The 27,228-nt window shown below is 40.3% G+C and overlaps 1 protein-coding gene across 5 annotated transcripts in view; it reads right to left on the bottom strand.

The window, feature by feature from the left end:
• The window catches only part of PAPSS1 (3'-phosphoadenosine 5'-phosphosulfate synthase 1), a 108,811-nt gene that overhangs the window by 9,555 nt on the left and 72,028 nt on the right, over window positions 1–27,228 (bottom strand). For all 5 annotated transcript variants that reach the window (XM_019927776.3, XM_019927777.3, XM_019927774.3 and 2 more), the window contains 2 exons: window positions 23,516–23,784; window positions 6,214–6,443 (listed from right to left, as the gene is read on the bottom strand). In XM_019927776.3, the coding sequence (XP_019783335.2) occupies window positions 6,214–6,443; window positions 23,516–23,784 (499 nt within the window). The remainder of the gene's footprint in view (window positions 1–6,213; window positions 6,444–23,515; window positions 23,785–27,228) is intronic.

Here is a 27,228-nt window from a genome sequence, read left to right as displayed (position 1 = left end):
TGAGTTGCTACTTCAATAATCTCAACCTAAATTTTGCATTTATCTATCCAAATACAAAGAAGATTTACTGCATAAAGGAGAAAAAAATAGAAATAGCTGAATTATCTCTAAAAGTTTGTAATATCTGAAAGAATGGGCTTTAATCTTGTACTCCTAAAACTATATTTCCTTGAGTCATTATTACAGCTAGTATGAACCTACTTAACTTCCTAAGTATAAACAGATGATTTTTATCATAATTCTTATCAATAATATCTTGCCTGTAATCTTGATGAAGTTTGTTTCTTTCTCCCTAAGCCTTGCCTTACACTGCTATTTAATCAAATCAAAAGCTACAAAATCATTAATTACATAAAATCTGGCATTGAATAACATCCATTAATCAAACATAAGACAACCTCACATGTGCATAATTAATAACTGTGTTTTCTCACTACATCAAAGACTATCGCCTTTCCACAAAATTTTAATCACTTTCCAACACACCCCATCAACTTAATTATATTTGAACATAAATATAAAAAAATTAGAAAACTAAGGCAGTTTTAAAGCTTCCCAAGTTACAATTTATAAAGATTTGGTAACTCAAAAAAAATTCCAAGAAAATGAGCCAGTTATGCAACTAATATAGAATTCATCACTGGAAAATCTTATGAGAACTGATGTAATTATTTAGCTTTTGAATGATTAAAAGAGAGACTTAAAGAAATATTACACAGATTTAACAAAACATGAAAGTTATCAAGGGTTTCCCAGCACATCATTCAGCTACATACAGATGGGTTCTAGGATCCTGTGTGTGATTAAATCAGCTAATCACGCAAAGAAACCACAGGAAGGAAACACAGCGGCACAAGAAGTGTAAAAGAAAAGCTCAACTCTATTTAGTTTTGCTTCCTTAACTCATCAAAATGGAAACTCACCTAAGTTTTAAGCATTTGGCCACTAGCAGAACAATTCTATTTCTCACCCCTCACTCTATAAGTGATTAATCATTACTTTCAGAACAAGGTTATGCTCAAACATCTTGTACACAAAGTATACAAATAAATTGCATGCTGGGTGAGAAGTGAAGGGTTGCCCTGCCCAGGATTCCATCTCTGACACTATACAGTCTACAGATTTGTAGGAAGGCAAGGCTACCCTCTGTGGGGCGGCGGGGGCAGGGGGGGGCTTTCAAAAGAACTGTCAACGGGTAATCCTCTCTCCAGTCTAAGGAAATTAAAATCTCTGATGGTGGCCCTACATATTTTGAACCACAGAAGGACAGACCTATATTTGAAACTTTTTTATTTTCCTTAACATTTAATTTGTACTTTCAATCACCTTTTGCAGTAATATAGTTCAAGGTTTACTCTAATTGCTTTTTCTTTAAAGAAATTTTCTTTAAGCTTGTAAGGCATCTCTTTGGTCCATTTACAGCTCTCAGCACATCACTTTTATAGCTGCACTTTTTTTTAGACAGTGAAATTGTAGAATGTGTGTATGTATGTATATAAGTATATATATATAGACATACATAAACACATTTATTTTTAGGGCAAAACAAAACACGCCACGATTTAGAGCTATTTCTAGGTATTGGCAAACCCTGATTTTGTACAAGGGTAAAAATATTCTGGTTTATTGCAAATTCTTCTCATGGTGTGGTTCTGAAGTATACTGTAACCTGGGCCACAACTTGGATCTTCAGAAAATAATAGTCTCGAGTGGCCACACCAAGGCTATTGGGAACAGTCAGGAGTTCTTTCATATTTCCCCAAACCAGCTATCCAATAAGCCTTTTCTGTTCATTGACTCATAAGGTTTTCCTGTATATTGCTACAGTCCATCACTCAGAGAAGACTGCTATCATCTACAATTACGCATTTTCTCCAGAATTATTATCCTTAAACGAGAAGCCAACAAATCCCTCAAACTCCATTGTTAACAGTAGTATTTCTTTATCCAGATAACTTATCATTTAATGAAATGACACCAAATTTTATGTCCCTTTCAGAAACAAGAGAATGTGTTGATTTTTAAAAAGTTTCTTTTTTCTTCTTGTCTGCACCATTACAAAAAAGGCTACAACAAATGAGGACACAGGGTTAGGATCAGCGTTATTCCTGAATCGCAGTCAACTGCACAGTATCAAGGGAAAAAGGATGAGCGCTCTCAGATTAGAAGTTATTAGACTCAGTCAGTTTTTAATTAGCACCTGCCAGTAGAGGTGAACTGATAAAACATAAATTAAAAATAGAGCCAACCCTCTATATCCATGGTTTCCACATCCAAGGATTCAAACAACCTCTGATTGAAAACATCTGGAGGTAAGGGGAGAATTCCAGAAAGTTCCAAAATATAAACCTGTAAAACCAAGAGCGGGTTTTTTGAAAGGGTAAACAAAATCAACAAACCTCTAGCCGGGCTCACCAAGAAGAAAAGAGAGAGGACCCAAATAAACAAAATAAGAAATGAATGAGGAGAAATAACAACTGATGCCACAAAAACACAAAAGGCCAAAAATAAAACTTGAATTTATCATGGGCAGGCAACTACTTACATAGCATTTACAACTATTTACACAGCATTTATATTGTATTAGATACTATAAGTACTCTAGAGGTAATTTAAAGTAGAGAGGAGGATGTGTGTAGGTCACATACAAATACTATACACCATTTTATACAAGGGACTTGAGCATCTGCAGATTTTGTTACCTGTGGGGGGTCCTGGAACCGATCCCCCCCCCCCCACCAGATACTGAGAGACAACTACTTACTGAACATGAATTGCAATTTATACTAAAAAAGCAGGGGTACTAAATAAGCAGATGTAATTTGTACTAAATAAGCATCAATCAACAAAGCATGAAGCACCTACTAATGTAAAAATAACTAGGAGCTACGATTCCCGGAAATGACTACAGATTTTGAGCTAGAAGGGAATCACCTCATCCACTGCCATCACTGTAGAGAGGAGGAAACAAGGCCAGAGGTGACACAGGAATCTCAAGTCACACAGGAAGCACAGGGCTAGCACTCATACCTTCTGATTCTAGAGCCTCACACTGCCGCTCTAAATTTACAGAGTGTACTACCTGCAGGCCTATCTCATTTATTGCACTTCACTTTGTAGCGCTTTTCACATATTGAAGGTTTGTGGCAACCCTGCATCAAGCAAGTCTGTTAGCGTCATTTTTCCAACAGCATTTGCTCACTTCGTGTCTCTGTGTCACAGTTTGGTAATTCTCACAATATTTCGAACTTTTTCATTATTATTATATTTGGTGATCTATAATCTTGGATGTTACTACTGCAATGGTTTTGGAGCGCCGTGAACCATGCCTGTATAAGATGGTGAACTTGATCGATAAATGTGTGTGTTCTGACTGCTCCACCAACTGGCGGTTCCCCAGTCTCTCGCCCTCTCCTTGGGCCTCCCTATTCTATTCCCTGAGACACAACAATATTGAAACTAGGTCAGTGAATAACCCTACAATGGCCTCTAAGTTTTCAAGTCAAAGGAAGAATTGCACGTGTCTCACTTTAAATCAAAAGCTAGAAATGATTAAGCTTATTAGTGAGGAAGGCATGTTGAAAAGCAAGACAGGCTGAAAGCTAGGCTTCTTGTGCCCAACAGCCAAGCTGTGAGTGCAAAGGAGAAGTTCTTGAAGGAAATTAAAAGTGCTGCTCCAGTGAACGCATGAATGACAGGAAAGCAAAACAAGCCTTATTGCTGATATGGAGAAAGTTTTACTTGTCTGCACAGATGATCAAACCAGCTACGACATTCCTTTAAGCCAAAGCCTAACCCAGAGCAAGGCCCTAACTCTCTTCAATTCTATGAAGGCTGAGAGACGTGAGGAAGTTTAAGAAGAAAAGTCTGAAGCCAGCAGAGGTTGGTTCATGAGATTTAAGGGAAAGCCACCTCCATAGCATACAAGTGCAAGGTGAAGCAGCAAGTGCTGGGGTAGAAGCTGCAGTAAGTTATCCAGAAGAACCAGTTCAGATCATTAATGAAGGTGGCTACACTAAACAACGGATTTTCCAGGTAGATGAACAGCCTCCTCTTGGAAGATGATGCCACCTAGGACTTTCACAGCTAAAGAGAAGTCAATGCCTGGCTTCAAAGCTTCAAAGGACAGGCTCTCTTGTCCTTTGGCCTCTCTAATGCAGCTGGTGACTTTAAGTTGAAGCCAATGTTCATTTACCATTCCAAAAATCCTACTGTCTTCAAGAATGATGCTAAATCTACTCTGCCTGTGCTCTATAAATGGAACAACAAAGCCTGGATGACAGCACATGTGTTTACAACATGGTTTACTGAATATTTTAAGCCCACTGTTGAGACATACTGCTCAGAAAAAAAGATTCTTTTCAAAATGTGACCACTCACTGACAATGCACCTGGTCACCGAAGAGCTCTGATTAAGATGTACAACGAGAGTAATGCTATTTTCATGCCTGCTACCACAACATCCATTCTGTAGCCTGTGGATAAAGGACTAATTTCCACTTTCAAGTCTTCTTATCTAAGAAATACATTTCATAAGGCTATAGCTGCCATAGATAGTGATTCCTCTGATGGACATGGGCAAAGTCAACTGAAAACCTTCTAAAAAGGATTCGTCAGTCTAGATGCCATTAAGAACATTTGTGACTCCTGGGAAGAGGTCAAAATACCAACATTCACAGGAGTTTGGAAGAAGCTGATTCCAACACACATGGATGACTGGAGGGGTTCAAGGCTTCAGTGGAGGAAAAAACTGTAGATATGGTGGAAATAGCAAGAGAACTAGAATCAGAAGTGGAGCCTCAAGATGTGACTGAATTGCTGCAATCTCACAATAAAACTTAAACAGATGAAGAGTTGCTTCTAATGGAGGAGCAAAGAAAGTGGCCTCCTGAGGTGGAATCTACTCCCAGTAAGATGCTGTACAGATTTTTAAATGACGACAAAGAATTTAGAATATTACATAAACTTTAGTTGATAAAAAGCAGCGGCAGGGTCTGTGAGGACTGACTCCAATTTTGAAAGAAGCTCTCTTGTGGTCAAATGCTATTAAGCAGCGTTGTGCGCTATCGAGAGACCGTTTGTGGAAGGAAGAAAGTTCACTGCTGTTCTGCTTTAAGAAATCACCACAGCCCCCCCCACTTCAGCAGCCACCATCCGATCAGTCAGCAGCCCTCAACACCTAAGCAAGACTCTCCACCAGCAAAAACATTACAACTCACTGAAGGCTCAGATAATAAAGTTTATTTTTTAGCAATAAATTATTTTTAATTGAGGTATGTAAATTGTTTTTTTAGAAATACGGCTATTGCGTACTTAATATACTACAGTATAGTGTAAACACAACTTGTATATGTACTAGGAAATCAATATATTTGTCTGACTTGCTTGTTTGAGATACTTGCTTTAATTACAGTGGTCTGAAACCGAACCCACAGTATCTCTGAGGTATGTCCGTACCGATATTATCTATAGAGAGCAATAAAAGTGTGTCAGTCAAAGGAAGATAGATGCATGCTCAATACGACCAATAATTCGTATTAAAAGGTTGTTATTTTTTTGCTCCTTCTAAGATCTTTGAAGAAAGAAGTTGTACTCTCAGTGGTCAAGAGCACAGGCTCTGGAGCCATACTGCTTGAGTTCAAGTGCTGAGCTGCCATTTACTGGCTCTGTGACCTTATGCAAGTTATTTGAACTTTGTAGCCCTCAGCTTACTACCAACCTACAAAACGGGGATAATAATTGCACCTACTGCACAGGATTATTATGGGGTATTAATTACAGGTATTAATACCTGTAAAGCAATTATGACAGTGCCTGTTCACCCAACGATTATACAAACATTAGTTAAACTCACTCTCATTACATAGATCCCCTGGGCTTACCAGCAAAATCATCACTAGGCCTTGGTACTAAGTCCTAAGCACTTCTATATGCTCAGTAACATGGCAGACAGAAATGTCATTACTGCCCTTAAACACTTCACAACAAAATTCCTGAGATCATGAACCATGAAACCAGATTCAATTTTTATTTCTACTTCTAACTTCTGAAATATTGAGAAATTCGTTTCCCTGGTTTGCCTTTCTCTGAAATGGGTACAACAAAGCTTGTCACTGATAAGTTATTGTAAAGATGAGACAATGCGTTAAAGCCCTCGGAGCAGCTTAGAGCACAAAGTGTTTCACAGATTCGTGCAGAGACTGTAAAGCTTACTGCTCAGCGTCATAGTAGTCCATCCGCTTCTTCTTCTTGTTATAAGCCGCGACTCGAAAGGGAACTATTTCCAAGGTGATTAGGCCAGGGGCCATGGTCAGCACTTTGGCGCCATGAGTTGGCTCATAGAGACCCTCCCCTGTTTCTGGGTGAGGCATGCCAGCAGGGTCTCGTCCAACGATGTAAAAGTTGGCTCCTGCAACCATCCGTGCTCTGCAATGCCACTGGACCTAGAACAAAAATTTTCCTATTAGATAACCATGATTTTATGACCAGCACTTAGGAGTAATAAGTGGATAATAAATGCATATACTTCTTATACAGTCAGTATCAGTAGGAAATCTCAACAGATTAAAATGTTCACTTTGGGAAGCGAGAAACAAAACTGGCAACCCCTCGCCTTCCAAAAATCTAAAAGTATATGTGGTATGGATGTTTATGTATACGTATCTATATATTTGTTTTACTGGTAAGAGATATGTGAATGTACATCTGTGTCTATGTGTAGGATTTCATACAACTACTAGATGTCATTTATATATAGTTCAAAATCTAATATGTTGGTTAGAAATCAGGCTAGTGGTTGATCCTCTGAGACAGGCAACTGAAAGGGGCTTCTGGGGTAACGATAATGTTCTTTTTTTCTCCACAGCTTTATTGAGTATAATTGACAAATAAACCTGTTTATATTTAAAGACTACAACGCAATGATTTGATATACATATACATCGTGAAATAGCACAATCAAGTTAATGAACACATTCACTACGGCACAGTTACCTTTTTGTGCCTACGGTGAGAGCACTTAAGATCTACTCTTAGCAAATCTCAAGTATGCAATACAGTATTATTAACCGCAAACACCATGCTGTACAACAGATCCTCAGAACTTGCTCATCTTATAACTGAAAGTTTGAATACTTTGACGAACCTTGGAAATAAAAGCTTGTACCTAAACCACTTTGATGTTAGTTCTAGGAGTCCCTGGTAATGTTGTTTCTTGACCCAGGATCCAATCCGGGTGCTGGTAATCAGAGTCTGCTCACTGTAAGAGTTCACTGAGCTGTGTGTACACTGTGATGTATGTATTTTTCTCTATGTTATACTTTAATAGGTTAAAAAAAATTGGATGAAAGTTATTTAAGTTATATGAATATTTACATAAACCGGTACTGAGAAAATCCTGTCACCTAAATGATTACTACCTAAGATACTAGGTAAGAATAAAACAAGGTGTTGGTTGTGACTAATAGCCACGCTGCATCCAAAGCTACCTCTGTAGCCTATACTTTCACATTAATACTGTTTAAAAACAAAAATTAGTTAGTCTAACACCTAGAACTATAGAACTTTAGAAGTTAAAGTAACTAAGAGACCGTCGTTCTCATTAAAACTCCGAGGAAGTAAACCCTCAAAGGTTAAGTGACTCGGCCAACAGAGTGTAGGACAAACCCAGGTCTACAAACTTGGTCTTAGCTCCCTTTCAGTGTATGGCTCCGTTATTTAGTGATTTACAAAACCATCTCGGTTCTGTGTGAAAAGAGGTATAAATGATGACCACTACACATCACTTTCATCTTATCTCTCTTGATAGTTTCTCTTATACCAAGTACTTTATTTTTATTAACATCGTTCAGAAAGTGCAAGAGCACAGGGGCAATCCCACACCCTACGCTTGAATTGGTCACCCTGAGGAGTTTCAACTTTTTTAGTTGCTTCTACAGATATTTACCTCTGTATTTCTTTTTCTTTTAAATATTTATTTATTTATTTGGGTGCACCGGGTCTTAGCTGCGGCACGTGGGATCTTCAGTCGGGGCACGCAGGCTCTAGTTCCCTGACCAGGGATTGAACCCAGGCCCCATGCATTGAGAGTGCGGAGTCTTAACCACTGGACCACCAGGGAAGTCCTTACCTCTATATTTCTAAGCAGCATGTGTACACTGCTGCATCTCGACTGTTTAATTTTAGATATTATATACTGTCATCCTCAATATCTGTGGATGCTCATGTCTCACAGTCAGCCCTCTGCACCCAAGGTTCTGCATTCACGGATTCAATCAACCCAAAACTATGTAGTACCGCAGGTCTTTACTGAAAAAAACCTGCGTATCAGTGGACCCGCACAGTTCAAATTTGTGTTGTTCAAGGATCAACTGTAACATAGCCATTATTCCCACATGACTTATATTTCCTACTGTAAAAGAAGATATGGGACTTCCCTGATGGCGCAGTGGTTGAGAATCCGCCTGCCAATGCAGGGGACGTGGGTTCGAGCCCTGGTCCGGAAAGATCCCACATGCCATGGAGCAACTATGCCCGTGCGTCACAACTACTGAGGCCTGTGCTCTAGAGCCCACAAGCCACAACTACTGAGGCCGGCATACCTAGAGCCCGTTCTCTGCAACAAGAGAAGCCACTGCAATGAGAAGCACACACACCGCAATGAAGAGTAGCCCCTGCTTGCCGCAACTAGAGGAAGCCTGCAGGCAGCAATGAAGACCCAACACAGCCATAAATAAATAAATAAATACATTTTTTAAAAAAAGAGAAGAAGAAGATATTTGGCTCTTACTCCACTATCTCATTCCCTATCCAATTTATCCAAGGAATACAGTGATACCAATACTTTGGTGAAATAAACATTCATCTGTAAAATGGGAATTACAATAATAGTTATCGCATTCAATTTTTAAGAAAATTAACACAGGAAACATGTGAGGACTTTGAATAGTACCTGGTATCAAGTAAGTACACAACAAATGTTAGCTGTTATCATCTTTATTTTATTCCTCTCCTTGTACAACGGTTTGCTTTTCCTAGAGTTAATAATTGTCTTGATTTTCTTCCACTTGCTTAGTTTTCTGTATACCTGTGTTTCTATGTACCTTGTACCATCCTTCTTCTTCCTGAACACACAGTTTAATACAATTCTCAGTCTCCCTTGCAGCGTGGCCATATGGCTGAGTTCTGGCGGAAGGAACGAGAGCCCAAGTGACGTGTGCCACTTCCAAACACAGACCATTAAAGAGCCTCCAGAGCGCTATCCTAGTTTGCTTTCCCCATAAGCCAACTAAATAGAAAGGACCCTAAGGCCCTATAATAAACTACCTATTTTCCTACTACAGTATTACTTCTGCTTGCATTGAGCTGCAACAGTTCTGTATGAACAAGATGGCAAAGCATGATGCTCTGTTCCCCACATACGCCCACCCATCCCAGATTCAGCTCTTCATGCAATTTCAGCTCATTCCCCTCTGCCCCTTCACAACAGACCCACAGAAGACCTTTGCTAGTTCACACTCAGAATTTTTATCGAGGGATCAGTCAGAACCAAATCATCAATTAACTAACTCTGCAACTCCACTTAAATGGAAAATCTTTTCTGCCTCAGGAAAAATAGCTACTGCTTACAGAGTTAAATTAAAAGGGCAGTCTAAGTTTTCTGAATTTAGGTGAACTTACTTTTCTCATTAAGTATTTATGTCTGGATGTTTAAATCATTCAAGGGCCAAATGGCCATTAAACTAGGAATATTTTTCAAAAGCATATTGGTGACAGGGGCCAGTGCTAATTCTGTCTTGTAAAATTGCCAGAAATTTAAACTGCTTCTCTGACTTCTTTTAGAAGGTATATGAGTAAATTAAATGTAAACACAACAAACATGGAGTCAGCATTCTCCTGCAGGTGACCTGAATGATTTCAATATACATTTTAGTGAATGGTTCCCTTATGAGAATACTTTTTAAATTTTAACAGCCATGAACAGGCAAATCACACGTAACTCTTTCAAGAATGCCTAGTGTGAGTCAAGTTACAACCTACTGAACAGGTAATATGTTTTCATCCAGAGAATGCAAGTCAGCCCACAGTATCTGGTTAAGAATACAGGCTTTATTTACAGTCAGGTTGTCCTAGATTTGAATCCTAGCTTTGCCCCTTGGTGATGGAATGCCCTTAGGCAACTTCCTTATATAAGCCTCAGTTTCCCAGTTTAGAAAAATGAGAATGATAATACTTAATGCAAAAGATTGCTGGGAGTTTTGAAAATATTCAGGACACCACCCGGCCCTCAATAGAGGACAGTCACAAATATTGCTGCTGTTAGTATTATTCTGTAAAGTATTTTCTGACAATCACAGTTGAATTAATTGCTTCCTAACCAGTGTTTCTAAAGAAAATTCATTCACTCTCTAAAGGTGACATACTACCCAGAAAACGGCTGCTAAAAATCAGTAAGAGCTATCTATCTACCCAGCAGACTGAGGTCAAGATGTATTATTTATCTTTTCATGCCCAGTGGCTAGCATCATTATCGGGAAACTGAATGCACAGTGAAGAAGGAACACAAGATGATACCTATAAGTTTCCTATAAGCCCCTCTAAGAATCTGTAAATGGCCAACTGAACAACAAATGACTTATTTTTGGCTTTACTTGCACCTGTGTAGCAAATAACAAATAGCTTTGTCATTCTTTTTCTGATTATAAAAGTAATTTAATTCAAAGGTGGCAAAGACTGCTAGTTGCCTCCACAACAACTGATTTCTCTTTGCCCTGATCTCCCTATTCCTTGATGACAGAAACAGCACCCTAAATGATGAAAATGTCGGGTCCTTGCTTTTTCAGCCTTCCCTGACATAGAGCCCTACAGCACGAGCATCTAAGCAAATAATAGAATCTCTTGGGAAGTCTGCTGGAGGGTTCTGAAAAACTTTTCCTCCCTAATAAAATTCTCAACTTTCATTTATCTGAAATGTCTTTACTTCACCTTTATTTTTGCTTGAATACAGAATTCTAGATTACAGACTTGTTTTTACTTCTTTTCTCGCTTAAAAATGTTACTCCGTTGCTTCTAGTTCATAATGCTCTTGAGAAGTCAGCCATCATTCCTATTATTTCCCTATTGTTCCCTCTTCCTCTCACCTTCCCCATCCCTCTACTTTTAAGGTTCCTCTCTTTATCATAAACTTTCAGCAGATTGACTACTATGTGCTTAATTGTGCTTTCCTTTGAATTTTCTTTTTTTTTTTTTTTTTTTTTTGCAGTACGCGGGTCTCCCACTGTTGTGGCCTCTCCTGTTGCGGAGCACAGGCTCCGGACGCGCAGACTCAGCGGCCATGGCTCACGGGCCCAGCCGCTCCACGGCATGTGGGACCTTCCTGGACCGGGGCATGAACCCGTGTCCCCTGCATCGGCAGGAGGACTCTCAACCACTGCGCCACCAGGGAAGCCCGAATGACTTGTTTTAAGGAGTCTGAATGGTGCTTTTTTCCTTTAGAATGTTAAGCGCCTGATTCTAGCAGGCAGGTAATTTACTGGCACCTCTCCTTATCTTTTTGAGGCTCAGTTTTAAACCTTGTTGGGCAGGTCCAGTCTAGCTTTTGGGGCCAATTATCAACCCACTGCCTTTCAAATCCAAATTCACCCTCAGTATTTGCTCTGAGATAACGGATTGAAAACTAAGCATTTCCCCTTCACAGTGAGCAAAATGTTAAGTTTTATCAGTAGAGGGACATTGTAGAAGGAAGGGTGTGTAGTGGTACCTGAGTATGGGGATAGTTGGCGGCAGTCTGGTCCAGCAGCAAACTCAAAGTGCACAATCCTTCAACAACCTCAGAGCCCTAGCCTGAGTCCAGTGACCACCTTGCTGCAGCCCTCCTAATGCAAACACCAGTGCGCTCCAAGCCTACTACCAGCAGCTCCCAGACTCCCTCTGCTCACTCACTCACCACCCTGTGCTCACCTGTGCCTCAGAGGGTTGTTTCTTGCATTAATTCCAACATGGGTATCACACTGTGCACCAATCTGGCAGCAAGCCAGCTCCCAATGCCCTGACCCCCACTAAGCCCAGTCTATTAGCCCCAGCTAACTTGTGAACCAGAGGGTTGTTCCCTGCTATGTGGCATCTGTGAACCAGTGCAGTCCAGGCAATCCAATGAACTTCACCATCCAGTGGGATGAAACCATACCTTTTCCAATGAGATCTGAAGCCCGGATTTGGGGAGAGGATCCCTTTTCCAAGTGTATCTATTTTTCCTTTGGTAATCTCCCTCAGCCCCAGGACACCCTTTAGAGTTCACTCTGAATTTTTATAGTTACTTCTCTATTAAAGCTTAACAATTCTTTAAACTTCCCCTGTCCAATTCTGTGTGATTTCCCACCTCCTGACTGTACCCAAATTGATACACTGTTTCTCTAGGGTGTGGTCTTTGTTCCTAAAGCATGTGTTTCTGATGTCTTAGTTGAATGCCAAGGGCGTTAGCAAGGTTTCTCCACTCTAGCTGAGCTGGAATGTCATCTTCCAACAATGAATAACCTCTGGTGTCTTCAATGCACTCTCAAACTTACTGCAGCCACTCTCTACCAGGCCTCAGAGTCTTGCCCTGCACGAATGCAGTCCAAGGAACCATGGGGAACACCCTCACAGTCTTCTGCTGCCTTAGCTCTATACTGCAAGTCTCAGCTGCTCCAGCAGCCCTAAAAGCCAATCTCTGCCTTCTCAGCTCAACAGGTATATTTATACAATGGAATATTACTCAGTGACAAAAAAACGAAATACTGCCATTTGTAGCAACATGGATGGACTTAGAGATTATCATACTAAGTGAAGTCAGAGAAAGACAAATATTTTATATCACTTATATCTGGAACCTAAAAAAATGATACAAATAAACTTATTTACAAAACAGAAACAGACTCACAGACACAGAAAATAAACTTATGGTTACCAAAGAGGAAAAGGGAGGGTGAGGGATAAATTAGGAGTACTGTATGGAATTAACAGATACACATGACTACGTATAAAATAAACAACAAGGATTTACGGCATAGCACAGGGAACTATATTCAATATCTTGTAATAACCTATAATGGAAAAGAATCTGAAGCTGAACACCTGAAATTAACACAATATTGTAAATCAACTATAGTAAAATAAAATAAAATGGATGCCAGAATAATGACTACTCAGAATAAGTCATAGAAATAAATCAATATTTGTTTCAGAATTTCCTCCCCAAATACATTTTTGCAGCTAATGTTTACTTGACTCTTTACTTAACTTCCACAATGTAACAGAAGTAAGAATTAAGTTCTGCTACCCAGTAGTGCTAACAGGGGAGTAGTTCATGATTAAAATTATAATCAACTCTTAAAGAAATGAGATTGATCTATGCAAATCCTATAATGGCTTCTCCCCGCCAGCCATCATAGATTAAGATATTGTGCAGGACTTCCCTGGTGGCACAGTGGTTAAGAATCCGCCTGCCAGTGCAGGGCACACGGGTTCAAGCCCTGGTCCGGGAAGATCCCACATGTCGCGGAGCAACTAAGCCCGTGCGCCACAACTACTGAGCCTGCACTCTAGAGCCCGCAAGCCACAACTACTGAGCCTATGTGCCACAACTACTGAAGCCCGCGTGCCTAGAGCCCGTGCTCCACAACAAGAGAAGCCACCGCAATGAGAAGCCTGCGCACGGCAATGGAGAGCAGCCCCCACTCGCTGCAACTAGAGAAAAGCCCGCGCACAGCAACGAAGACCCAACGCAGCCAAAAATAAATAAATAAAATTAATTAATTAAAAATAAATATTCTTAAAAAAAAAGATATTGTGTGACTAACAAACCAAAAATCATTGATATATAGAAACCTAAATTACCCATCTCCATACACATAATATTTATAATGTAAATTCTTTAGAATTAGAACTGTTCCTGAATCATCCCACTATGGCATATTACCTTGGAGTGTGTCTCTCCCCCATTTTTAATTCACGCCCCTTTTTATAAACATAAAAGTCTCATTTGCTCCCTGACTCCATTAGAAAATAGTACCTATCATTTACCTCTCTACTTGCAAACCTAGCAAGGATTTTGGTAAATTTTATTTTCAGTAGTTTCTGAGAGAAAAACAAATTACTTTCCAAATTTAAAATATTACATTATAAAATTATAAAACTGGACTATACACTTACATACAACACCACTAGTACTACACCATCTTCTTCGTACCCCACAATGGAGAAATTCCACTGTCCTAGAAGCCTGGTTAAGTATGTAATATTTTCAATTTTGTTTAATTAAAAATACTGAAGATAATAAATAGAACAGTTATTTAAGTCCCCACTTAAATAACCTATTTCTTTATACATTTCACATCAAAATTTTCTTCAAGTGTAATGAATTTTATTAAAGTCAACATTCCGTAAACCCAAACTCATATACTCAACTGGTTTATGAAAGAACTTCAGGCACAGGGACTTTTTTTTTTTTGTAAATGTGCAAATTTGTTTTTTCTAAATCATCAAAAATGTACTTGTTTTAATGTACGAAAATTCTTTAGAAGGTCAAATCAATTATCTATTTTTGTTGGGTAAAAAGATCTATATCTTCATCTCATGAATTTCACATTAAAATACTTGGTTGTACATTATCACATCACTTTAGTATTAACCTATTTTCTTGAAATTCCCAAATCTTAATGGTCTGCCTCTTGATTTCTCAATGGTAGGAACCATTTTAAACTCTTCAAGTTGACTGGGAAAATCAAGAGAGGCAAATGAAAGACAAGGTTCATCCTTCCCATCATGTAGATTCTGGGTACTTATGACTTTCAATCTTTGTACAACTAAGTATTCTAAATGCTTCTAGAATTTCCATCCCTCTGTACAGGCACTGAACAGTATTCAGTCGTCATAAGAGTCACATTTCTGATTTGCAAAAATTATGAAATCTACTTAAGACATTCCATTCTCCAGCTTGTAGGAGAGAATTAGACACACCTTATAATTACTCCCATCAGAGAATTTTAAGAGTTGAAAGGGAATTTAGATTGTGGAATCCAAACCCTTCAGTCTGCACGCCAGGAATCTGAGGCCTGATTCCTCACAAAATACAGACTTTCCCAAAGATTTCCTTTACCTTCAAGGATAAACCTCAGCTGTCTCAGGATTCAAAATAACACAATTCAAATGTAAGAGAAGTATTTGCTCAGAACCATCAGCAACCAAACTGATTTTATTCTTGTAAATTACCTTGCCCTGGCTGAGCCCAGGCCCCCAGCAGGTGTGAAGAGAGAGGGTCATGGGATAGAGAGCAAATCCAGTATCCTCCTCCCTCTTCCTGCCTCCCAAGCACAGCGACCACAAAATTTGCTTTTGTTAAAAGCCAAAGGGCTTCCCTGGTGGTGCAGTGGTTGAGAGTCCACCTGCCAATGCAGGGGACACGTGTTCGAGCCCTGGTCCGGGAAGATCCCACATGCCCTGGAGCAACTAAGCCTGTGCGCCACAACTACTGAGCCTGCGCTCTAGAGCCATCGAGCCACAACTACTGAGCCTGCGTGCCACAACTACTGAAGCCCGCGTGCCTAGAGCCTGTGCTCTGCAACAAGAGAAGCCACCACAATGAGAAGCCTGTGCACTGCAATGAAGAGTAGCCCTCGCTCGCCGTAACTAGAGAAAGCCCGTGAGAAGCAACGAAGACCCAACGCAGCCAAAAATAAACAAAATAAATTAAAAAAAAAAAAAAAGCCAGGGCTGCCCTGGTGGCACAGTGGTTGAGCCGATGCAGGGGACGCGGGTTCATGCCCCGGTCCGGGAAGATCCCACATGCCGCGGAGTGGCTAGGCCCGTGAGCCATGGCCGCTGAGCCTGCATGTCCGGAGCCTGTGCTCTGCAACGGGAGAGGCCACAACAGTGAGAGGCCCGCGTACCGCAAAAAAAAAAAAAAAAAAAAGCCAAAAGTCCTTGATAATCTTCTGTCTCTCCACCCCCTCACTGATTATTAAGGAAGCAAAGGAAGGCAACCATGATGCTGTGTCATTGGAAAGCATTTCATGATATCCCTTACAGGGGTGAGAGAAGAAAAAAATAGGTACCAGTTACTGAGTTCTTCCTAATATGAAAACAAAGTGTTTTATAAATACCTCATTTAATGTTTAGAGCAAATCAGTAAGATAATATTTCTGTTTCACAAATAAGAAAACTTTCAATAACACATTCAAAGCTGCAAAACGAACGACTAAGAGATGGAATATTTGAACTGGGTCTTTCCGACCCCAAAGTCCATACCTACTCTTATTGAGCTACTTACACTGCATCACGCCCTACAACACAGGACATCAGAGCAGGACAGGAAACACAAGTTAGTACTACATTTAAGGAAGAAACAGCATAGATTACAATTGCAGAAAAAAAGTGAAAAGCCAAACTAAAACACAGTATCTGAACTTGATGCTGCCTGAGTAAGAAACAGGCAGAAAGAGATTCTGAGTTGGAAATCTACAGAAAAGTCAGGAGAAAAACAGGGTTTCCCTCTCCCCCAGGAAAAGCAACCTAAAACACCTGTAAAGTCTAATGTTTCTGAATTAAGTTAGTAATTTCAGTTCTTAAGACACATATAAGCTAAAAGTATATAAAACAGACTATAGGTATCCCCAAATTATTTTTTTAAATAAATCAACAGACTCTAAATGTTTTGGTGACAAAGATCTGCAACTGCTTACCAGAAAACCTGAAGTTCAATTTTTTTCCAGCTTTGTTGAGATATAATTGACACACAACTTTATGTAAGTGTAAAGTATACAACATGATGATTTGATATAGGTACATACTACCAAGTGGTTACCATAAGAAGACTACTCAACACATCCATCTGAAATCCAAAGGCCCAGTTTTTTAACTAACTTAGCAGAACCTGATCAAAACTGACATGAAGTTATCTATGGCCTTTGCTGATCCCAGTTACTGTGGAAAGTCATTCACTTTGCTACAGAAATATTAATGTGTTTTATGTCTCAGAACCATCAGGAGAATTAAGTAGTAATACATGACCCCAAGTATTTTGGATAAGAGACTGTGAATCTGTGTTACGCTATTCCAGATACATCAATAAAATAAATGAGCAGAAGACAAAATTATCAAAGACCTCAAAGAGAGTCAAAGGTTACAATTAAAACTTGGGAGTTTATGGCTCCTATAATTAGGCTCAGACCCTAAGAGTGTCCCTTTAGGTTGTTAAAGCTCTTGGAAGTGTTTAAGGGGAAGAACAGGGTTTATACCCTAACAGACATCCTATTTACTACTCCAAATACTGGTGTAAAGCAGGAACTAATTAAATATACTGGCATCATGTGGCAATATGTTCCTACTGTAGCTGTTTAAGGGCATCTGCTCACTTAAATACAATCAGTTGCTATTAAGGAGTCATTTACCAAGTGCACGGATAACTTTCATGGCAAAGAAAAATCCCAGCTTCTAACAATGCATTTTCTCCAAAATTCAGCTCGTAATTTTCACGCAAATGCCTTAAGCTCAAGACAGAACTTATTATTTGTACATATCCACATTTCCAAGATATATCTTACTTTCAGCACTTTCACGTAACATGTCTTAAAAAGTATTATTTGTCCTTTACAGAAATGGATTTAGCATTTAGTGAGATGGGACAATTTTCTACATAGTGGATTAATGCCTCAAAAAAAAAGTACACGTATGACACATTTTTAGCATTAGAAAAGTAGCTCTCCCACATGCTGCCCTGCACCCCACCTATCCAATTCCTAAAACGGAATTTAGGAATCAAGCCATTAAATCTTTACAGTCTGAAAAATCAGGGACATCCTGTTGATAACCAAACAGACCAACAGCTGCTCCTTGTTCTGAGAAGCATTTGTGCTGCGGAAGCAAATCTAGTACCAATGCCTCTAAACGACCTACAGAAAACGATTAAAGGAAGAGTCACTGTTTTTTATTTTATTATTATTAGTTGGCAAATGAGCATTACTGGCAGACTTTTTCCTGATGTCACTGGGTCAGCTACAAAATGAGTGTTGTGTTTTGGTTTTTTTTTTTTTGAACTATAAAAAAATTCTTCACTTGAGGCTGTGAATAAGCCAAATAAGTCAAACACACAAGTGAGGCACTTGAGAAAAAGAAATGGATAGTTTTCAAAATCCACTCAATCTAACAGTTTAAATCCTGCCAGTTCATAAACATTAATATATTTAATGGTTTAAAAATATGAAGCCGTGGGCTTCCCTGGTGGCACAGTGGTTGGGAGTCCGCCTGCCAATGCAGGGGACACGGGTTCGTGCCCCGGTCCGGGAAGATCCCACATGCCGCGGAGCGGCTGGGCCCGTGAGCCATGGCCGCTGAGCCTGCGCGTCCGGAGCCTGTGCTCCGCAACGGGAGAGGTCACAACAGTGAGAAGCCCGCGTACCGCAAAAAAAAAAAAAAAAAAAAAAAAAAAAGGAAGCCGTTTATCAGAATTTCTAAAGTTTGTTCTATAAAAGTTCAGAAGTTAAAAATGGCCTTTGCTCAAGCACCAGATGCGGTGCTTCCTGAGAAGAGCTACACCTCTTAGCATGTAACTGACACTCCAAACAGAGATCTACGGACAGAAACTACTCTAACACACCTTTATACCCTTCTAGGAAACCTGGGAGCTCTGTGTAGGCTCAGGGGATCCTTAACTTCTTTGCCCTCCCACCGACTGCTAAGGCCCCTTTGAGGCTTCCAGGCAGCAAGGAGCCTTGTGCAAAGAACACACAGGCCTTGGAGTCAGAAAGGCTTGAGTTTCAGTTCCAGCTTTGTGTCTTCCTGGCTGTAAGATCTGACCAAGACTCTCCCTGACCTAACTCTGGTCAGGTTCCTCCAAGCCCTCTATGCCTCGACCTTCAGTGTCCATCCTTGTAGGGCCTGTACCACCCAGTTGCAGCAAAAATCTAAGTCAGTCTTGAAACCCTCCATCCTCGATATCTGATCAAATTCTTCATCCTCCCCACCCCCCAAGTGATATCTGATGAGGCTGTCCTGCCTTCCGCAAGGATCCTGCTAGGTCTGTTTAACTAGAATTATCCCATGCCCACTGTTTCTGATGTTTCCTCTTAGTAATTTTCCATCCACTGACTCCCACTCTGCTCCTTGGCTATAAATCCCCACTTGACCATGATGTATTCAACTGAGCCCAGTTCTCTGCTGAGGTCTCTTTTCCCCTGCTCAGTAGTTCCTGAATGAAAATCTGTTTTTATTGCTTTAACTACTATCCAGCTCTGGTTTTCTTGGACAGACCGAAGTTATGGTACTTGGTCTCTCTGAGCTTCAGTAACCTCAGCTATAAAACTGACATAAAAGCTATCTCACTGAGCTGTTGTGGGGATGAATACAGGCTAAACAAAGATCACAACCCACAACTCTAGGCTATGATAAACAAAAAGTACGTTTGAAAGGCCCTGTACTAGAGATTCCACCTCTAATGAATGTCAGCCAAGGCCATCCTAATTCAGCGTTCTGGAACTCCTACAGGATATTTTAAGAATTTATTTCCAGTCTGTTTTCCAAAAATCTGCGGCCACATATTTTAATATTATACGATAAGATAAAAAATATTCTGTGGTAGTTATAGTACCTGGCTCTGGAGCCAGACTATCTCGACACTACTGTGTGATCCTGAACAGGTTATTTAACCCCTCTACCTCCGTTTCCTCATCTCTGAAGTGAGAATAATAATAATAGTACCTATTCTCTTGGTGTCGTCCTAAGGATGAAGTTAGCTAATACATGTAAAGCACTTGGAACATTGCCTGGCAAATACAGTAAGAGCGCAATAAAAATAGGCTATTCTCATATTCTCAATCATGGTATATAATTTACTTCTCCATTTCCTCTTCAGTGAAACTGTTTCAATGAAAAAAATTTCGAGGTTCGTTAAGAAATAGTAAAAGTATTACAGAACGTTTGGTTAAATAGGGCTAGAGGGCCCAAATGGCTAAAATGAAAACAGTCATCAAGTTTAGATGAAGAAATACACTGCTGACGAGAATATAAAATGGTACAACCACATTGGAAAATTGACTGGCAACATCTACTAAAGGTGAACAAAGGCATACCCCTAAATTGTCTAGAATTCCTAGGTATATAACCAACATAAATGCCCACAAAAAGTCATGCATTAAAATCTTCGTACCAGCACTATTCTTAATAGCAAACAACTGAAAACTGCACAAACGCCCATCAACAGTACTGGGTGCAGTCACACGATGGGGCACTCCACAGTACTGAGTGACCAATTACAACTAACTACACACAACACTAAGGGTGAGTTTCACCAACATAATGTAAAGCGAAAGAAGCCGGACGCCAAAGAGTATATACACTGTATAATTTCGGTTATGAAAAGCACTAGGACAGGCTGGACTAGATGCTGTGACGCAACGCCCTGGTCCCCCCAGGAAGGAAGGATTATTCCCCCAGCTTTAGGAGTTGCCAACACAACACCCAGCAGCTGTCAGCCCTCCTTAGAAACTGCCTCCGTGGAAAAGAGCAGCAGTGCCCAAAGGCATCATGCCCTTCTTGTGCAACTCAGAACATCTCTGAAGGGCCTTTCCAGAATTCCACATGGGGTCAACTGAGGCTTCCACTGAGACTGAACTGCAGCTCAACTTCTCCCCCTGCCCAATCTTGCTCCCTTCCTATCTCTTCTCTTCCACAAGCGTTGATCCCAAGAGCCATCCCTGATACATTTCCTGAACGCTAATCTCTCACTCTTAGAGTCTGCCTCCCGAAGTATCCAACAAGCAGATGAGATCTATGATGCGAGAAGCGAGAACAGTGACGACTACCGTGGGGAGAGCAGGTAATGACAGGAGACGGCAGGAAGGAGACCATCTAGGGTGCTGGTAAAAGGCTTTTTACCTATCTGGGTGCTGGTCCTGTGACTGTTCAAATGGGAAAAATTCATTTAATTGTAAACCTATGAAATATGCACTTCTTCCTACGTATATTATACTTCAATACAAAGTTAAAAGAAAATAAGGCAAATAAGAAAATGATGAGAATGGGACAGAACCTTAAAGAATATTTAGTCTCACCTCCTTGTGCATCCCTTAAATAACCCTTTTCTGTGCACTTAAACATAGCTCAGCAAAGTCTAACCTGCTATTACAGACCAGCTGGTGACAAACCAGGCCAAGAACAGGCCCAGGCTTCGACAACAGCCTGTGTTGCCTTGACCAGACCACACTCTTGTGGGTAGCAACAGGAGTCAAATCCGAGGCCGGGGAAAGGCCTGCTGCAGCCTGCTCACCTCGCTGTCAGCTTTGCCTTGCAAGGAGGGAGACTCTGAGGTTAGCCGAAATGCAAGCACTCCAAAGGCACCTTCAGGTACCTTCACCTTTGAATCTTGAGAAACACACCTGGCTCTGAAATCAAAATGCTTAAAAATGTTTCTAGTGTAGACAAAACAGCATGCTTGACCCTTTGTGGTGTTATCTCAAGAAAGGCCTTTCTCTCTTACAATAGCTGTTTTGTTTTGTTTTTTAATTAATTAATTTTTGGCTGCGTTGGGTCTTTGTTGCTGCGCTCAGACTTTCTCCAGTTGCGGCAAGCGGGGGCTAGTCTTCGTTGTGGGCACGGGCTTCTCATTGTGGTGGCTTCTCTTGTTGCGGAACACGGGCTCTAGGCGTGCGGGCTTCAGTAGTTTGCGGCACAGGGGCTCGTAGTTGTGGCTCGCAGGCTCTAGAGAGCAGACTCAGTAGTTGTGGCACATGGGCTTAGTTGCTCCGCGGCATGTGGGATCTTCCCAGACCAGGGCTCGAACCCGTGTCCCCTGCATTGGCAGGCGGATTCTTAACCACTGAGCCACCAGGGAAGTCCCATCTGGCTGCTTTTATTATTTATCTATCCCCTCATTGCCTCCTTCTCAAAAGCAGCTTTTAGTTTATTTAGGTAATAAAATGTCACATCTTCCCCTTTTACATAGGGAATAAAAAACACAAATAGGACAAAATATGTCCTCAATAGGGAAGATAAATTCCTTCATTTTCTTCACTGGCTCTTAATGAGATTATTGATAAACTCATTCCTGACCCTAAATTCACCTACATCATTCCCACAGTGAAAAGCACCCACCCTATAATTCTGGAAAACTTCAGTCCAAATGATTCCCTTAAAATAATGATGATGAAGACAGCACCAAAAAAGTGGAGAAACTATTGGAACAAAATTGTTACTTTATTTCCAAAATAATTTAGTTCATTGAGATGTAAGAACTAAAGACCATGGTGGTCTCTGGGAAACTAAAAGGGCTTTTGGTGCCCAATTCTCATGAACATTTTATACCAACAACCAGGGAAGAATATGAGGAGTTTTACCTCATATGGAAGTTCTAATGCATTATTTAGGCTGGATCCAAGAGAAGAGTCAAATACATTGTAATCTTTTAGCTTGTTGTTATTGTAGTTTTCTGTCAGTATTTCTTAAAGAGTTGCACAGCCCCACAACTAAGGTCAAATAAAAATTTTTAGGCTTGCATAGCACAGGGAGATCAGCTCCGTGCTTTGTGACCACCTAGAAGGGTGGGATAGGGAGGGTGGGAGGGAGATGCAACAGGAAGGGGATATGGGGATATATGTGTAAGTATAGCTGATTCACTTTGTTGTACAGCAGAAACTAACACAACAATGTAAAGCAATTATACTTCAATAAAGATGTTAAAAAAAACACAAAATTTTAGGCTTGATCCCAAAGAATAGCCAAACACACTTGTATTTCCTTTTAAACTTTTTTTTTTTGAAGGAAGATATCTCAGAGTATATACAACTAAATTATTTAATTCTTTCTAAAAGGGTTTGCCTCTCAGATAAATCTAAGTAAATTCATCTCCCTTCAAGGCAGGGATGAAAAAGAATGCAATAATAACATGCATTCCATTCTCTATCTTAAACACTCAACAAGAAGCTGGCTAGGAATTTCCCACACAGTGTTTTTTAGGTCATTTATTGATTTATTCATTTATTCAAACAAATATTTTTGGAAAGCCAACTCTACTTTGAAGCAAAAACCTAATTAACTCCTCTTCCTTACATATGGTTATAAAACGATCTCAAAACCTCCCTTTTGACCACTAAGTAGAACTCGAAAACTCTCTTCCACCCCATAACAAGAAGCAATTTTACTTCCTAACCCTATTAGTCCTTCAATAAAGAACAGATGAAAAATGTCTTCTGAATGTTTTTTGAAAAGATACCATGCTTTCCTTCCCACTGAAATACGAGAAGCAAAAGTCAGACCAAATCTGTCCCCTGGGAAGAGTTACTCTGGACTTTGCTAAAGGGATAAGATGAGTGTTATCAGATCTGCATAACATGGTCAGACAAGAGCCTGTGTCACACCTTCCCAAGCTCGCCCATGCGAGCATGCCTTGTGTTTAGAGTAGACCTACAGATGAGAGAAAAATCAAAAGTCAGGTCTGTTGTTGACACTTGCTGTGTCAGTAACAGTGGTTCAGCACTGCTGCCGTGAATACCTCAGTTGGTCCGGCATACATCATGGGAGATGGGAAGATGGCCACCACTGTGGTTTCAGGATTCAGGATTCCTTCCTCCAGCACTGCAGCATGCTGCTTCATACGCCACATCAGAGGAACATCATCGTCCTTTGTCCAGCCACCAAGAGGGTGAAGGAGAAGGACAGGGCGCCGGTAGCCCCTCTCTAGAAGTTGCTTATGGGTATCCTGCATTAATAGAGCATGGCCATTGTGCACCGGGTTGCGTAACTGAAATGCAAAGACAGCATCTGAAAGAGAATATTCAGAGTTAATAATAGTCCTTTTCTAACAGATTACCTTCCAAAGGATAAGCAATGCTTCTTGAAGCTCGGTACTTAGGATTAAGCAAACACGCATGCCTCAGAATCAGAAACCGGTGAAAAACATGTACCGCACTGACCATTTACTCCAAGGCAACACGATACAGTAATTATTACTTTACAAATCTTACAAGCCTGAGCATGTGTCACATAGTAGTGATGGATTTATAACAATTACTTTCTGAATTCATGGGCAACCTGAGAATGATTCAGACTTTCTGGCCCTAACATCTCGGTTCAACTGCTTGCAGTGGATATAAATTCTTGGTCTAAGCCTTAATTACCCATCAAGTCAATCCTGCCGTTGGATCTAAGATACTCCTTTATTGAAGGAAGACAGAAAGACAGAGATATGTAGAGTTTAAAAAATTTACTTACTACCCAAATAAGCTCATTTCTACTGATTACTCTGCTTGACTGGAACCCAATGTTGTTTTGTGATGCCAGGTCTCGAGTTTGGATTATAGTTTAGCAACAACAATATCCCTTACAAGGACCATTGCTATGACTCAAATGTTGAAAACTGCTGGATTAATTAAACTGGTTAACTATGTAACATCTGGTTACAACCCTGGCTCCGCTCCCACATGGGGCTCTTGCTCTCAGAAGACCTTTCTTAGAAGGCATGGTTCCTTGGAGTCATAGAGTAATTTCACAGAACAGAGTTAACAACGCAGTTAGAGGAGCTCTGTATTTGATGCCCTCACAATATCTGATACATCATCACGCCGTGTTGACCCAATCTTGACTCAGAGAAGAACAACTTCCTCTTCCTGCATAATTTTAAGCCGAATAATACAGCATCCCCAATCTAGTCTCAGTTCTGACCCTCTTCTATCACCGTGACAAAAGGCACAGAAAGAAAACTATGGCGCCCTACCTGACCAGGAGAGTTTTGGGGACACATCCTGTGATATTCCAAGATTTAGAGCATTTTCACTATGCTTTGAAGTTCTCAAGTTACCTTTTCTTGAGAAACAAGGCTGGTTTTCACCAAAGAAATAGCTGCTAGCTTTTATCTGCTAGTTTTAGCATGCTGCAAATACTGTCAAATGATGATTTTTTTCTAATTCCATCATTCCATCCACATTTATTAGTTGAATTTCTACTATAAGTTAGAGTTTCCACTTCTCCTCCTTATATGACATAAGGTACAAAAAAGAAGTCTTGATACAAATATGTGAGTATTTAAAATTATGCTGCTTTAAGGAAATGGGAGGAGGGGTACAGACTGGAAAGTTTTTCTATCCTTCTGAAATCACTTCAAATTTTGGATATAGTATATGGATTTCAAAAGATTTCAAAACATCCCTTTTAGCCATTAAGTAGAACTCCAGAACTCCCCTTCCCCAAGACCAAGAAGGAATTTTACTTCCTGACTCTATTATACTCCAGTCCTTCCAAAAAAGAACAGACGAAGACTGTCTCCTGCATATGAGCACTAAGGCTGTTCCATTTGGGGGCGATTACTGCCTGAACTGAACCTGCATTCTGATTCCGGCCTAAGTCTCATCAGCAAGTTTAGCGCTCTCCCCTCTCTTCCCTTCCCTTTGTACTGCCCATTCTTTGTAAACAGCCTTGAAGCACAACAGAGACACTTACTAAGCATTAATAAATCCTACTACTGGGCTAATGTGAGTTACTGCACTGATGGAGAGGTTGGGGGCGAGTGGCTCCAGGCTCGCACCACGGGGAGGAAAGAGAGCAGGAGGACTCTGGCCCAGCACAAGCCTGTAGCACCAGGGCCGAGGAGATGCCTGCGTGGTAGGGGCAAACACGGCCAGGGCTGAGAAGACAGTTCATTTGCCTGGGAGCGTAAACAGAGCAAGTAAGAGCAAATAAGTAAATAGATTGAGTAGAATGGCAGCCAGGATTCTCACTGTAGGAGAGGAGGCAAAAATACCAAAAAGAAGAAAGGCTAGAAAAGACCGCGTGGTATTGGATTAGGGTTGAAAATGGCAGCGTGACCTCATGGTTTTCAGCTACATAGACAGATATATATACAGGAACAGATATAAATGTGTGTGAGTGTACGTGCTTATGCACATTTCTTGGTTCTGTCTGCTGAAAGGTCCTACGAGCAATGACTACCCAGTGGCAATGAGCAAAACTAAAGCCCAAATCTTACCTTCTAAATACTATTCCCCACTTAAAGCAGGGTTCCTTAGCAAAATGGCCAATTCTAGGGCTAGGGCACGGAAAGTACATGAGCTGGAACGTCTTTTGTGTCATAAGGAAAGGAAGTGCTCAGAGAATAACGAGGACTTGTCAAAAGGATACAGCAACCAGTCTGACGCGGTCCCAAAGGCCAACCTAGGACAAGCTAAATATCAAGTAAATAATAATATTAATGGATTGTAAATCACCGAGTAAAATAGGAACCTGTAAATCCAGAAAGAATAAAATAAATGATAAAAATGAATGGAAAAGTGGAAACTCTAACTTACAGTAGAAAGTCAACTAATAAACGTAGATGGAATGATGGAATTAGAAAAATCACCATTTGGTAGCATGTGCAGCAGGCTAAAACTAGCGGATAAAAGTTTGATGACAAGGGGATATTTATGGAGTCTCAAGATCTCTCCCCCAAAACACCTGTTAGTACATACAAAATAATTTGTTAACTTCACAGCACAAAAACCTGGTAAACGTGATCTTAAATGATAAAAGTTAATTTTGAAAAAGTTAGCCTCATCTGTAATAGGACAAAATCAAAATTGTGAGCCACCAAATATGACGCCCCAAGAATTCAGCATTGTTTCCTGCAGGATTCCTGACAAAAACGTGTAACCGGAACCTAATCATGAGGTAAGAGCAGATAAACCCAAACTGAGAGACAGTCAAGAAAGTAAACGACATGACTATTCAAAAATGCCGAAGTTGTAAAAGACACGACAAAGACTCAGCGACTGTTCCGAATGAAGTAGACGAAAGAGACATGACTGACATCCCGAACCAGGAAGGAAAGGTGGCAAAGAGAAGATTTTAGTTGTCATTGTTGGTTTTGTGATAAAAGACATTATTGGGACAGTGGCGTGATGTGAGTGAAGTGCACAGATTAGACAGTATTTTATCAATGGTATTCTCCTGAGTTTGATGAGCACACTGAGGTTAGGTAGGAGACTGTCCTTATCTTCAAGAAATACATATGGAAATAACTAAGTAATGAGGCATCATGTCTGCAACTTTCAAAGAAAGTGAGAATGAGAAAGCAAAGAAATATAGTGTTAATTATGGAAACTGGGTGAAGAATATATAGGAGTTCTTGGTACTATTCTTGTAATTTTTCTGTAAATTTAAAATTATTTCAAAATAAAAAGTTAAAAAACAAAGTAAAAAATTATGACAGGAGACATATGAACTGGTTATAAC

The sequence above is a fragment of the Tursiops truncatus genome, chromosome 5 (assembly GCF_011762595.2).
Source record: "Tursiops truncatus isolate mTurTru1 chromosome 5, mTurTru1.mat.Y, whole genome shotgun sequence".
Classification (NCBI taxonomy): Eukaryota; Metazoa; Chordata; class Mammalia; order Artiodactyla; family Delphinidae; genus Tursiops; species Tursiops truncatus.
The sequence above is the reverse complement of the archived record's forward strand: the minus strand, read 5'-3'. Positions and strand labels throughout refer to the sequence as shown.